The 13,751-nt window shown below is 40.0% G+C and overlaps 2 protein-coding genes across 3 annotated transcripts; one reads left to right on the forward strand and one right to left on the reverse strand.

Annotated features, from left to right (window-relative positions):
* Positions 1–924: 924 nt before the first annotated feature.
* LOC116848528 (transferrin-like) lies at positions 925–6,181 on the reverse strand. Its single transcript, XM_032824715.1, has 9 exons — positions 6,020–6,181; positions 4,815–5,048; positions 4,344–4,640; positions 4,052–4,212; positions 3,792–3,901; positions 2,940–3,335; positions 2,203–2,699; positions 1,839–1,954; positions 925–1,730 (listed from the first exon to the last, which is right to left on the reverse strand). Exons 1-9 carry the CDS (start codon positions 6,078–6,080, stop codon positions 1,407–1,409), a joined length of 2,196 nt encoding a protein of 731 aa, XP_032680606.1. The 5' UTR covers positions 6,081–6,181; the 3' UTR covers positions 925–1,406.
* Positions 6,182–7,246: 1,065 nt separating this feature from the next.
* LOC116848529 (modular serine protease-like) lies at positions 7,247–13,388 on the forward strand. 2 transcript variants are annotated; one of them, XM_032824716.1, is made up of 10 exons: positions 7,247–7,334; positions 7,818–7,977; positions 8,087–8,283; positions 9,670–9,886; positions 10,134–10,253; positions 10,375–10,703; positions 11,253–11,513; positions 11,674–12,105; positions 12,690–12,991; positions 13,088–13,388. In XM_032824716.1, exons 1-10 carry the CDS (start codon positions 7,298–7,300, stop codon positions 13,193–13,195), a joined length of 2,163 nt encoding a protein of 720 aa, XP_032680607.1. In that variant the 5' UTR covers positions 7,247–7,297; the 3' UTR covers positions 13,196–13,388. The 2 variants fall into 2 exon arrangements, with proteins under 2 accessions (XP_032680607.1, XP_032680608.1); XM_032824717.1 differs by lacking the exons at positions 7,247–7,334; positions 7,818–7,977; positions 8,087–8,283 and adding an exon at positions 8,292–8,438.
* The last annotated feature ends 363 nt before the right edge of the window (positions 13,389–13,751 follow it).

The raw sequence follows: 13,751 nt of genomic DNA on the forward strand, positions 1-13,751 counted from the left end.
TATTTGCGAATTGGGATTGTCGATTGAGTCATCCAAAACTGTCTTTTTTGTTGGTCAATCATCGTACATCTTGTTGTTTGACTTTTAATTTTATATGTAGTACTTTTTACGTTTTTTAACGCTACTAATAAACTGTCAGGCATAAACCGTTCTTGTCAGTCGTGATGCATGTGTATACACGCAAAAAAAGAACTAGCTTCCAGAGCTAAAAAATAGCTGTGGCAGATAAAATGTGTTACTGAAATAGAGACAGCTAATATTGATACTACCGAAGCTAAATTTATTCGCTGTTAAACTTAGGCGTTACAGCGAGAAATATTAGCTACTAGAAATAAATGACTGTAACATGAAATGACTGTAAATGATTGTAGCTGTGCGGCAAACTTCTTTAATATATGCAATAAGAAATTTAGGAATAACTGCCATTTTCTTAGTTACTTGAAATAATGTGCATTTTTAATGTTACTTAATATATTTGCATTTCATAGCGAATGCATTTTAGCTGTTATAGCCAATTCTTAACAGTGACAGCTAAACGATTAGCCTTTTGACTAAGTTTGAATCAGCTACTGCGGTTTAGCTGATAAGTCATTTTTTTGCGTGTAGAGATACTTCAATGTCTTTCTCATACGCCGTTTGACAAGCGACAGTGGCTCATGATCAGCTCAAACTGATGACTCATGTTATGCAATTCTGTGGACAATGTACTGCTACAAACATGTTGTCTTCGATTACATCATAGATTACACAGTTTCTGATAATAAAGTTTGTCGTTATTGTAATCTTGAAAGAACGTTATAACAAGATTGTCAATGCGCTTGTTGCATTGTGTAATCTTGTGTAAAATATTTCCGCAGAGTTCCTGCAACTTCTCTGTGCTGTATGAGCTCATTGGGGGAGAGTGTTGGGTAAACGTAATAAAAATTCCAATAGATAGAAAAGTATAATAATGTCTCCTTTCATAATGTTTCGTGACATGAAGTGATACAAAGTTCATACCTTTATCTATTATCGTCAATGATACGAAAGCTTATCGACGTTTTTGATAAGTATAAAAAAAGGAAAAAAAAGTGCGAGACAGAGCCGTACACATATATTTACGTGAACGCGGTACTCGAATATGACTGACACTATGATTAGGTTCAGCAGAAAAAGCGCTTTATGCTGCGCCGCCAGCGCCTTTATTCGTAAGATTTTCTGCTGAACGACATTCAGAGATTTACGCTTTTCCGACATGTTTACTGAGCGGTCCAGCATGTTGAAAGTCTGTTGGAAAGAATGGCGACCTCTCAGTAAACATGTTGGAAAGGCGTAAAACGCTGGTGTCGTTCAGCAGAAAATCTTGCAAAGCTGCTGCCAGCGCAACGGAAAGTGCTTGCTAAGCTACTTTTTCTGCTGAACATAGCCTATATGTGACTAGGAAGGACATGATAGAGCGCGACTAGAACTACGAAAATGTAATTAGCGGTGGCTGTTAGGTGGCCGGTCGAGCACTGATATACGTGACTGAAGAGCTCTTTGTAAGCTTCTACTGTTTTCTGCGTCGACGATGTGGAAACCAGGCCCGACGTCGAATCCTTGAAAAGAAGATCGTAAGTGCCGTTGAATATGCCGTACACGTGAATTGGTCTCCTAGAATTTGCACGATATCCCAGCCACTCCTCCATCTTCAAAAAGGCCAGGAGAATATCTCTAGTGAAGGTCTGCGAATCATCCTTGCGCCCGACGATCTGAAAGAGAAGAGAATATCCCGATTTATTTTTCGTTCAAATCGCACACGTTGCATTAAAATTAAATGTTTGAGTCTGCGTTTCTTTTCTTCCTTAACTCGCCCTTACCTCACTGTCAATTGTTATTGACAATGCGCAGGTATCGTTGATTACGAATCCAGGAGTTACAGCCAAGTTTCCATTCTTGCATAAAACACGGTAATTCATTGGATCGATACGCCTGCCTGTAAAATGATAATCAATCGAGCATTTTTTTTTAAATTGTATCATAATTATGCAGAATTTGATAATTGAATAGTCCGTTTGAAAAGCAGTAATATATGATTTAAAGTAATTTGAATAATAGAGACAAAAACTATCAGCGGCAAAAATGTGCGGAAACGTTCCCGTGACCATGCCTAACGAAATAAATGATCTATGTTGTAATCGAAATGAATGGTTCGTGATAATAATGGACAATTAATCGTCTTACTAATAATATTTCCGGCTTCCACGAATGCCACGTCGCCGGCGCCTTCATCGAGGCAACGTATGGCCCCTTTATCATGGTAATAGCGATTGGAATAGTTCGCCGCACAAGAATACGTATTATTGCCTATTATTGTAACATTCATATTATTCGAGCGCATGCAAGCGGAGCAAAGTTTGTTCGACACATCTGTGGCGGCGATGGTGTGCGAGTGATCATGGTCTTTTATCCCGGGGGTGCAGGCACCGGAGAATAGTTTCGACACCAAGAGCGGATAGTCGCAGGACTTGGACGATATGATTCCCATCTTCCTCGCGGTATTAACGAAACTCAGCCAGCTGATGCCGGCGTACTCGGGGAAACAGGCGGTTCGATCCTTCAAATCATGGAAGCTCTTTATTGGGTAATTATTGTTCGACTGCTGGCGCACCACGGCAATTACTGTGCTGCTTTTGTCTATTTCGGTGTCGCAGTACAAAACCGTCGACAGGCCGTAAACTCTGCACAGAAAGGAGGCAAACAGTATTACAACGCGCATATGTAAGCATATAAAAGCGTGAAAAATCAATAGTATTGTTTCAATCAGATGAGGAATTGTGTAATCAAATTTATGGGTAAGAAATTTGCGCGAATTATAACAAAAGATAACACACACAATAAAACATTAAGGGACCGCGCCAGTATATTAAAGTGGAATTCTTTTTTAAAAGTTTCATGGGTATTTGAAATTTTAAGCTTACTTTCGTGCCATGTAGCCGTAATTAGAATCGATTGTGATTATGTCCGCATGTTGCTTAGTTATATTGCGTAAACATTGGAATACAGAATTCGTCTGGACGCAGGAAATGTGCGGCTCGATGCCGAGGGCCATCGTGGCTCTTGCCACCCATTTGCATTTATTGGTCTCCATATCGCCGATCGTACACCAGCGAATAGTTCTCTTCTCGCAGGTCTGGATGTTTGTGAGATCGATTTCCCTTCCTTTGCTCAAATATCCCGCTATGGATAATTTTCCTTGTATATCGACGACGCTGCTGTCTTCTTCTATAATTTCACGAAGAGTCATTTTCCAATTTTCTTTCGCGTCTCGTTTCAGCCAATCATACAGCTTAAGCTTAAGAGTGTCCGCAATCTCTCTGAAAGTAAAGAATTGTGAGATATGTGCTCGCGAGAAACTTCTCAAACGTTACTGTTCTTAAAAACACGTGTTTTGTCTTTTCTTTATAACTTCTTTTAACTTCATTGAGTCGCAAGAAATTGAGAGAAAATTAATAGATTTATATTCCTTAATGTTTTCTACATTGATAAATAATGTATTGGATTTTGATTATTTTTGCGGAAGTTATGAACAAATGAGAACGCGCTGGATAAAATTTCATGTTTAGCGTTTACGTAACTTTTTGATGTTTAGCGTTTCAGTGTTAAAGAAGTTAACAATCAACTTTCTTGCAGTTCCTTCTTAAGAAACACAACAAAAATACGAACTCCAGATAAATAAAAATAATCTAAAAAATTCACGTTTTACTTCTTGAAATTAGATTTTGATGCTTATTGATATAAATTACAAATTTTATTGAGCTTTGTTCGCATACGTTCTAGCTGCTACGACACTCCACGGTTGTTGGATCCATGCGCAGGGATTCGGAGTGTCAAAAGGAAGTCTATCACCAGTTGGACACAAGAACTGGAACGTGTTGTTATTCTGGAACACACACGTGGAAAGAAAGCAATAAATATAATAAAATAAAATGAATATATATCGACAGTTGATATTAACCAAGCGTGATTACAGTTCGGACAGCCTTTTAGAAAATATAATCTCGCAAAAAAGTCTATCGTAGCAATGATTTACCTTGAGGTATTTGCGCGCGTAACTAAGCGCTACGTACGCCACTGCATTAGGATTTTTAGTTAAACATTCCAGAGCTCCGCGATGTCCATGGTTTTCTTCACTGTTGTAAGTACAATTTACTTTGTTGTCGCAGAGAGCGCACAATTCCGGATATTTCTTCTCTTTGAAAAGAAACGAATAATGAGCGTTCGTGTTAGCGTGAATCGAAAATCGCCAATGAGAGGGAAGGTAAACGGCGATCAAAGCAAGTAAGATTGCTTCGATAAAATATTACGCACACGAGACTACTCACTCAATTCTTGATCGACGGATCTTTCAAGGGCCCATTCGCCCGGCCTGCAGGCTTTTCCAAAGAAATTCTTGATATTTCTGAGCTCGTTCTCAACGACCATCACGTTGTCTTGGCATTGTCGAGAACTCACCGTTTTCTCAAAATACTTGAGTATGTAATCGTTCCACCACTGAGACTTACTGAAGCCAGGATGACAAAGGCCACCGTTCTTCAAAGAATCGAAACCGGTGCCGGGTGGTTTGATTCCCTGAGTCAGATCCGCGTGAACCACCGCCACCGTTTCGAATTCGAATATCTCTGTGGAAGCAGAATTACGCTCTTACCTACGTCCTTATCCTTCCTCCTGCTGTGATTGTTCATCATTTCGACAGCAAATAACTTTCATTCAAATTATGCTCTTTTTCTTCTTGAACCATTAATTTCGGAAATAATCGCGTGAAAGATTAAAACGACACATTCTGCGTAATATACCTCCTAATCGATCCCTGTGCCTCAGTTGATGAATGGGCATAATGTTGTCATAGAATGGATAGGTCAATAATAATTCCTCCGCATTAAAAATACCAAAATCAGCCTCCCCCTGGGCTAGACGAATCGAGCATTCGGCGCTGTCCGCCACGCGCAAACATGATACCTCGCTGTCCCCCTTTTTCAAAGCGATGCATGCGCTTTCTTGTACCGTTTCCACGGGAGCGCAGAACTTGTCTGAAATGTCGTACATGTCGATATATATTTTCGTTCAATTAGAAACGGCGTAACTCCTCAGAATTTTGCGTGAAACCTGCCAAAGCTATCAGTGCAGAACTACTATACACGCGGCTCGCAAATTAGTGAAATTTTATTTAAAAAACGAACAAATTCAAGACAACGAGTAAAAATTGGAGATTTCTTTGTGCAATATTTTCTATCAAAATAATATCGCCGTTTTTTTGACACGTTGACTGTTGCTTTGATTTCTATTATTTGAACAAAAGTTTAACAGACGATTAAATTATGAAAGACACGATCAATAAATCCAGCTCTCTCTCTCTCTTCCTCTTTCTCTCTTGATGCATATATTTCTTACATCTCGTTAATTTTTTACGCTACGTATAGTTTAAGAAAGTATTAAATTCTTATGATTCTTACAATGCCAATTTATAACGATATATCTATCACTGTGATAGCCGCAATTAGATTATACGCATAAGATCTGATCATCAAGATAGCGATAATATTTTGCGGATTACCTTGATTTAAAAGTACTCGAAGCATATCTTAATTAGGCTATGGACACGAATATACTGAAAATATACAATGAACGAAGTGTTGCTCTTAATAAGACGTTTGGACCATTTGGAAAATACCGTGACGGTGAATACAAAGACCGGTCTTAACAATGCGGTGTGGCGTTTCTCGCACGATGATACCATCGCTTTCAATTAAATTACATGCAAAGTATAGTTAATTACACCTAAGAAATTGATTGATCGGGAGTCAATTGTGAACACGAGATAAAAGATCTATGCATCTAGAATCGCGTTTATTTACTCGTGTTTTTAGTGATTGTTGGTTAAGCGCAATTAATGGAAACCAGAGCGACGTTCAACGCGTTAATGAACACACAGGTGAAGAAATCGTGACGATTTCGGCGAAAGAGTATCGAGTGGATAACTCGGGAGATCGAATCAACTTACAATTTGTCTGTTGCGCGTTCACAAACGCGGCGAGCAGGATTATCAAAACGATATTCCTCATCGTCGATCCTAGGACGATATCCAACGACAGTTTGATGTGAACTGGGGCGATCGAATTTCTCTCCAGTATGAAGAGCACAGGCGGAACTAGGTGCGCCGTTTGCCTCTTCACACGAGCCGAATGATAAGAAGCCTCCGATAACGAACGCACACGCCCTGTATACACATACACCACGTTACATGTTCATCGTTTTTGCAATCGCACCGTCCAATCCTCCGGGAATCGAGCCGCTATCAATTGTAGAAACGGTATGGTTGGTCATCCTAAACCCATTTCAGATGATCCGTTCTATTCGGGGTAGAATTCGGCGGATTTTCGGTTAGAAAATCCTTCCTCCACTTGTATTTTCCCACCGTTATTCTTCTGATCTCGATTATGCAATGAATATTTCGCGAACTGCGCACGACGACGAAAAGAGAACAGACTACAAGGAATCCTAGAACGTATTGTAGAAAGGTATGATCGAGTCGGGTGAGACTGTAGGTTTGCGTTTGAGATGTGAGCGATAAGAATAGATACAAGTTACAATGAATCATCTCGAATACGTCTCAGTAACGACAAGTAGATTGATCTTGTCATTCACCGTTTCTTGTAGTTCTCCGGAGAATCTTTAATGAATTCCGACATCTTTCTCCGCGCGACATATTCATAATTCTTCAGTTACGTCACGGCAGAAAATGTTTTGTTAGTGACGTAATACCTTTGATACGTAAACGGGATTTATCTACTTATCGGAGAGAACGATAACATTCGGCGAAAGTAGTCGACGCGGCGATGACTAAATGTTCACGTCGTCAAATGTTTCATCGAAGAATAAACATTAGTCGACTTTTTCTCAGTCAATTCGCATTAGCACGATTTATCACTAAGACTGCGCGCTCGGGCCGAATTGCGCAAATTTAAGCGTAAAAATTGGAATGAAACCGCTCAAACGTGATCGCATCCTTGCTGACTAAAAATACTCTTGGCGAAGCCAACGCGGTAACCCGTACATTGATAATAACGAGATAACATTCACACAGCTGTATTCTATTACCACTAAAACAAAATACTCAATCCCGAAGCTACCATAAAAATCATGTTCGGACGTGTGACGGAATAATTACCGGATAATTATGAGTCTATATAGAGACGCGCAACAGCTCCGCGTATTTGTTCAGCTTCGCATCGAGAATGTTAAAAGCGTGATTCCCAAAAGTTCCGTTAATCCTTTAGAAATGATCGCACTGGTGATAGCGTTCGTGATGATTCTCGGTACGTTTTCATACGTAACTAATAATCAATAAGAGAGATATATATACATACATCAGTTGCATGAAAAAATAAGAGACAGTAGTATAAATCGAAGGAATAAGTACAGAACAATCTTAACTATAAAATATTAAGATGTACTTTACGATTTCGTTGAATGTGCTTTATTAACTCTAAAACTCTTAACACAGGTAAATTTTACCCAGCACATCTTCATTAGCTCAAAACTTCGAAGTTCAATCCTTTTCTTTTTAATCAGTGTAGAAAACATTGAGGAATATGAATCTATTAATGTTTCTGCGATTCAATGAAGTTGAAGAAAGTTACAGTGAAAAAACAAGTTTTTTCAAGAGACACATGTTTTCAAGAGTGATAACGTTTGGAAAGTTAGTCTGAATAAATTTTGCCTATGTTTCTAGGGTCAACGACGAAATTTAGCGAGAAAAATCGCCGAACAGCCGTTAATATTCGTATGTGTTTGTGCAGGTGTGACGCAAGTTAATATGGAGCAAATCAACCGCACGAATTCATCATCGACGTTCATTTGCATGGATGGGAGCGTGGCATCATTAGCGAGCATCTGCGATGGAGTTCCTCATTGCCCGGACTCCTCGGACGAAGTCGCAACATTATGCCGTCACGTCCTGTAAGAAGACACTTCCGCCGCTCATTTCGGTCATTGAGCGGCAGGATGTCTCGGGTTAGCCGAGGCGTGATTTACCGACTAGGAGAACCGGAAATATCTCTTTTTCCAGGTGTCCGACGTACATGTACAGATGCAGCTATGGTGCTTGCGTGACTCGCGCCGCGCGTTGCGACGGTCTGACGGATTGCGTGGATGCCAGCGACGAGTTCGCCTGCGATCGTGATTCTAACGACATTTGCTCCGATCGCGAGTTCCAGTGCTCCACGACCCCTCGAGAGTGCATACCTCTTCGTGAGGTGTGCGACGGTGCGTGTTTATCGAGCTGACACCTAGATAACGGATTAGTCGCACGCTGAGATCGGCCTGAACTGTTCAACATCAAATCAATCGAACGATTTGAACTTGCTAGACGCAAAAAAATCTCAGTTGGTGCAAGCGAATAGGAACCAACTGAAAATTAGGTGATCAGAAGCGATATCTCTGTTTTGAAAACTAATATTTCTGTCGTCGCAACCGAATATTCGTCTGAATATTCAGCGATATTAGAACTCGGTTGAAACAACTGAGAACAATTGACTATTAGAGATGTGAGAATTAAAGATTTTTAATGTCAAATCGAATCGAATCTCAGATTTTAATTTCGAATTAAAATCAAATCGAATCGATAAAACTTCACCCGAATCGAATCGAATCGTTAAAGGAATTTTTAATTAACATAATCATTAAATTCAACATAAAAATAATGATTTCAGTATGAGAGAGATAACATTGATCATGTGAAATCATTTCATTTTAACGTAAGAGATATATAACATATAGTCGGTAAACGTGTATGGAATGCAGTTCCAGTCTTGAAAGCTGCACACATATCGATCCGACAGCTGTCGGTAAGAGTTTATCTAGAAGCCATTATCTTCTTTTAATATTTTTGAAGAAAATCTTAATGTATAGCAAACTTTTCAAGTCATGCTAATTCCCGTAAGGCTGGATGTCTTTAATAGTTCTTTGTTAATACTAATGTGCGCGATCCATATTCGAATCTTTTCGATTTGAAATTTTCGAATTATTCAAAATCGAATCATACAGATTCGAATTTAAATCAAATCAAATTTCACTCGATTCGAATAATTCGCACATCTCTATTGACTATACAGAAGCTTCATAAAAGAATTTTTCTGTTTCTACAGCTGAATTTCGTCTGATCCCTGAGCAACCGAAAATTCGGTTGCACCAACATAATTATTTTTTCCGTGTATAAAGAATTCTTGAATGCTTGGGCGCATTAATGCTGTTCGATGCGCTTGCACTCGAAGGCACAATTTTTTCTGTAGAAGTTTCGAGATCACGATGGTCCTCGAGCTGTATGCAATCAGATCAACTATATTAATCCAAGTGCTTCTCAGATGTGACAACTCAGTAAACTATCAGCAACACAACGTCAGTGTTATAATCTCCTATTCAGCAATGTGAATGTAACATAACGCGTGCGTTATGTAACAGTCACATTATGCAGTGCTACACCATTAATTAGTAATATCGTTAGTTGGTGTCTACCAACGGGAAACCAATTCCAAATTTTTATCGCTTGACCGAGCGCGGATCATCGCCGTGATAGCGAGGCTATTTTGAAAAATGCTCGCTTGGTGCTCGTAAGATTTGATGCTGGAATTCATATTCGATCTTTCTTATCAGGTCACAAAGATTGCTCGGATGGGAGCGACGAGAACGCGATGACTTGCCGCGAGTATTTGTGTCCTGAATACACGTTCCGTTGTTCATATGGAGGTTGCGTTCATCAGGAAACGGTTTGCGACGGTGTCAAGGACTGCGTGGACGGCACCGACGAAGACTCGAGCATGTGCGCGGCAATGAATTGCGAAGGTGAAGAATGCGCGCGATATAGATGCAGGTTGGTCCCTAATCGATTGAACAATTCATATTCTTGTTGACTTGGCGATTACGGGCGCGTTTTCGACTCGACAGACCAACAATCATACTGGACGTTGACCGTTTCTATCACTTATCTTCCTTCAAAGAGTCGGCCGAGCGCAAACTTTCGCTGTTTCCTTACTCACGTTTCCATTACTCGTCATTTAGATGTGTATCTTCTGTTAATTAAGACCTGAGATCTGCTTTGTCTTGTTGTTTCTTCGCAGAGACGAGGAATTTACATGCGAGAGCGGAGCACAGTGCTTGCCGATAGTCAAAGTATGCGACGGCACTCGACATTGCAGAGACGCGTCGGATGAAAGCGCAGAAATGTGCAGAGCGCGCGAGTACGTAATTTGCATGTAAATCGGTCTAACACGGTTTATTCTCCGCTCCCTCCTCCCTCTCTTCCCTCAATCGCGTTAAAATAAACATTTATCGATCCCGTTGATTATCCCGCATTTATAGATGTCCTGAAAATTGGTTCCGCTGCGCGTACGGTGGTTGCATTCGACTTGAATTGAAGTGTAACCTCCAGCTCAATTGCTATGACTGGAGCGACGAGGAGGAATATCTGTGCGGGGTGACGCTGCCCGAAGGCGCTTGTCGGTTACCAATGGCAAAACCGGGAACACATTATAGTATAAGTGGATGTTCAAGGTGCCGCCCGGGCGAAATTGTCCCTCAATTCACGCGTCTCGACTACACCTGCGACACTGAGGATTCCTTGCAGGGTCCGAGTGAAGTTTATTGTCGGAACAATCGTTGGTCCCCTGTTCTTCCGAGTTGTATCGCTGGTAAGTTATCATTGTCGTTTGTATTGACCAAAAGACAATGCAACAAATTATTTTCTGGTAATTATCTGCAAAATCTTGATGCTCAATTTGAGATCTGTTTCCAGATTAACTAGAATCCGATCTGATTGTCGACAAAAATTTTAGTAAATTGAGTAAAGCAAAGACAAAAAAATACTAAAAATTATGATATTTAATTTGAAGTAAAGTAGAAAAAATGATCTTGCAGTTATAGTGAAAATTATTCAGATATGAGAAATTAGCTAAAAAGGATAAATGATTAGCAAACATTGCGGTATTGCCTATATTTTGTATTTAATCAATATAGACAGAGACGATATATATATATATATATATATATATATATATATATATATATATAAAACTATTTGTAAAATTTCGCAAAAAAGTCCACGTACCACAAATAATTCTCTAGTAACAAGAGATAGCGATTAATTTTATCTGTAATACTCAGAATTCTACCTGAACTAGTAAGACATTTTTTTAGTATATATAAAATATACACATATATACGCGCATGAAGTATTTTAGGAAACCAATCGGAGGGGATAACATGTCCGGCACTTGTTGAGGCGTATGGTGCGTTCAAACGATGCCAGGCGATGTGGGGTCCTCATAAAGGATGGCTACCTTGCAACCGCGCCCTTCCGGTCGGCACGCGAGTTCTTCTAGAGTGTCCGGCTTTCTACGAGCGTCGTAAAGGATCTTCGAGTGTCGTGTGCCTCCACGACGGCACGTGGAGTCAAACACCCCTGAGCTGCGCTCCTACCTGTGGAACGAGAGACTCCACAGGTTCGCCAATCGATGCTCTTACGTCAGTCAGCGAAGTTGAATGGATGCGATCCGCTAATTCAATTCAAACGAGCTTCAGACAATCGCTTGTGATTCATGTATGCTTCTAAAACGACAAATTAGGCTCGACCACCAATCGCTCAACTATTCCGTGATTTAGCCGCAGCACTGATCGTAAAGGGATGGCGCGTCGAGGAGAAGGAGACCCTGCCGTGGCAAGCCACCCTGTTCTCTCACGAGGACGGTGAATGGAGATTCTTTTGCGGTGGCACACTGATAGCGGAACGTATCGTGTTGACTGCTGGTCATTGCCTCTGGAAAACCTCGACGGACACCGTGCGCGTCGCTTTCGGGACTCTCTCGAGCAATCTGACGGAAGCGGGGGAGGACGCGCAAGTGCTCGACGTGGACAGCATCAGGCTGCAGAGTGCGTATCAGGATCATGAGAGTAACTACGGATCGGATATCGCGTTGCTGGTCTTGAAGAGAGCCGTAACCATCGATTCGACCGTCTCACCTGTCTGCCTTCCTCAGCGTTTCGACAAGATCTTGACGGAAGCTCAAGAAAACGGCGGATTTGGATTGGTTGCTGGTGAGTAGCGATTGGTTTTGAGATAAGAAGTAATTTTCTTTGTTATCCGGTGTTTCTGCTTCGGGAATATGAAACGTGTTTTATCTAACATGTCGAAGTTTTTGTATTTAGATTATTGCACGCAATAATTGTGTGGTTTATTTCAACAGTTTTTAAAGTTCTGGGAGCTTTACATATGGAAAAAATTAAGTAACAATTCAAGACTTACATATTCTAATGGACGCGATCATTGTTTTATATATGAGAAAGAATATATTATTTTACTACAACAATTTAATATTTTTAAATTTCAACAATATTATAATGATATGACAAGATTACAATAGTCCACTATAGATAATTTTAAGTTAAAAAAATTATAATTCTTGGTTTGAAAATATCGTTCTTTTCGTCCAGTATTCATTATTCTCAATTCAAGAAAATTATTCTTGAATAACGAGAATATTATATTTTTAGTGGAACTATATTCAATTTCTTCATGTAAGCAAGTTTTCTCTGTTTAATGCTATAGAATCTCATTTCAACAGGAACATGTTGAGTATATAGATAATCTCTAAATAAGAATGTTCTTTTTTTCCGTGCAGGCATGGGACTGACGGAGAACGACACGTTTAGTACGAGTATGAGGATGACCACGATGAAAATCGTCTCCGACGACGAGTGCCGTCAAAATCAAAAGAGGGACTTTCGCAAGTACTTAACTTACACGTCCTTTTGCGCCGGATGGGCGAATGGTACAGGAGTGTGCAACGGAGACAGTGGCGGAGGATTGGTGCTCCAGCGGCCGAATTCTAGTGTGTGGGAGGTTCACGGGATCGTCTCCGTGAGTCCACGCAGATTGGGTACCAGTATATGTGATCCAAACTTTTACACCATCTTCACAAAGGTATGTGAAGTAGAGAGGAAGAAATTATGGAACTTCTACTACACAAGGACATTATTTGTGTCGGAGGTTGTGTCATTTTGTTAAATACCATTGCAGGTTTCAGTGTACGTCGACTGGATTAATCAGGTTGTCGAAAGTATACCGGTCAGTGGCCCACCTGATCTTGATCGACAACCGAACGCGGATGACATCATCGTTAAATAAAGCCACTTCTTCGGCAATAAACGGCCTGTTGAAGTCTTTTATGTACCCGCGTCTTCTCGTAAAATTAAAATCATATAATGCAAATACAATTATAAAATTACAATACAAATTAAGGGAGGAACAATTCACACAACATGTATGTTTTAAAGATTTTTTAAAGACGTCTACTTTCTTGGAGACATCTTTAAAATACACACACACACACACACACATATATATATATATATATATATATATATATATATATATATTGTTGTATTACTATTTCCGTGCAGTATATATACAAAAAGTCAATAATACCGGTAATTGCTGATAACATTGTGTTGACACTTTTAGTTCCATCTAAGTGAGGGCGTTTTCCCGCCGGAGTTCGTCATTCGCGTTGACATTCTCTGAATTTCTTTTTCATTGCCTATCTTCGTAAAACAAAAGATTATTCTACCACGAATTCAAGCATATATGTGTCGATGTGACGTGTCAAAACGACGATGACTTTCGTTGATTTCAGATTATCAATTGACAATATTGGGGAAGGTGGAAGTGCGCTTGATTTTTT

Source organism: Odontomachus brunneus, unplaced genomic scaffold, assembly GCF_010583005.1.
Source record: "Odontomachus brunneus isolate Ranch 3 - 2012 unplaced genomic scaffold, Obru_v1 Obru_scaffold_096, whole genome shotgun sequence".
NCBI lineage: Eukaryota > Metazoa > Arthropoda > Insecta > Hymenoptera > Formicidae > Odontomachus > Odontomachus brunneus.

Excerpts from the sequence above, each read along its gene's own strand:
- LOC116848528 (XM_032824715.1), bottom strand. The coding sequence starts at position 6,080 with ATGAGGAATATCGTTTTGATAATCCTGCTCGCCGCGTTTGTGAACGCG. Across the intron at positions 4,641-4,814 it reads GCACAGGGATCGATTAGGAG|AGATATTCGAATTCGAAACG; the intron begins GTATATTACGCA and ends CTGCTTCCACAG. Across the intron at positions 2,700-2,939 it reads TACGGCTACATGGCACGAAA|AGTTTACGGCCTGTCGACGG; the intron begins GTAAGCTTAAAA and ends CTTTCTGTGCAG.
- LOC116848529 (XM_032824716.1), top strand. The coding sequence starts at position 7,298 with ATGATCGCACTGGTGATAGCGTTCGTGATGATTCTCG. Across the intron at positions 9,887-10,133 it reads TGCGCGCGATATAGATGCAG|AGACGAGGAATTTACATGCG; the intron begins GTTGGTCCCTAA and ends GTTTCTTCGCAG. Across the intron at positions 10,704-11,252 it reads TCTTCCGAGTTGTATCGCTG|GAAACCAATCGGAGGGGATA; the intron begins GTAAGTTATCAT and ends GAAGTATTTTAG.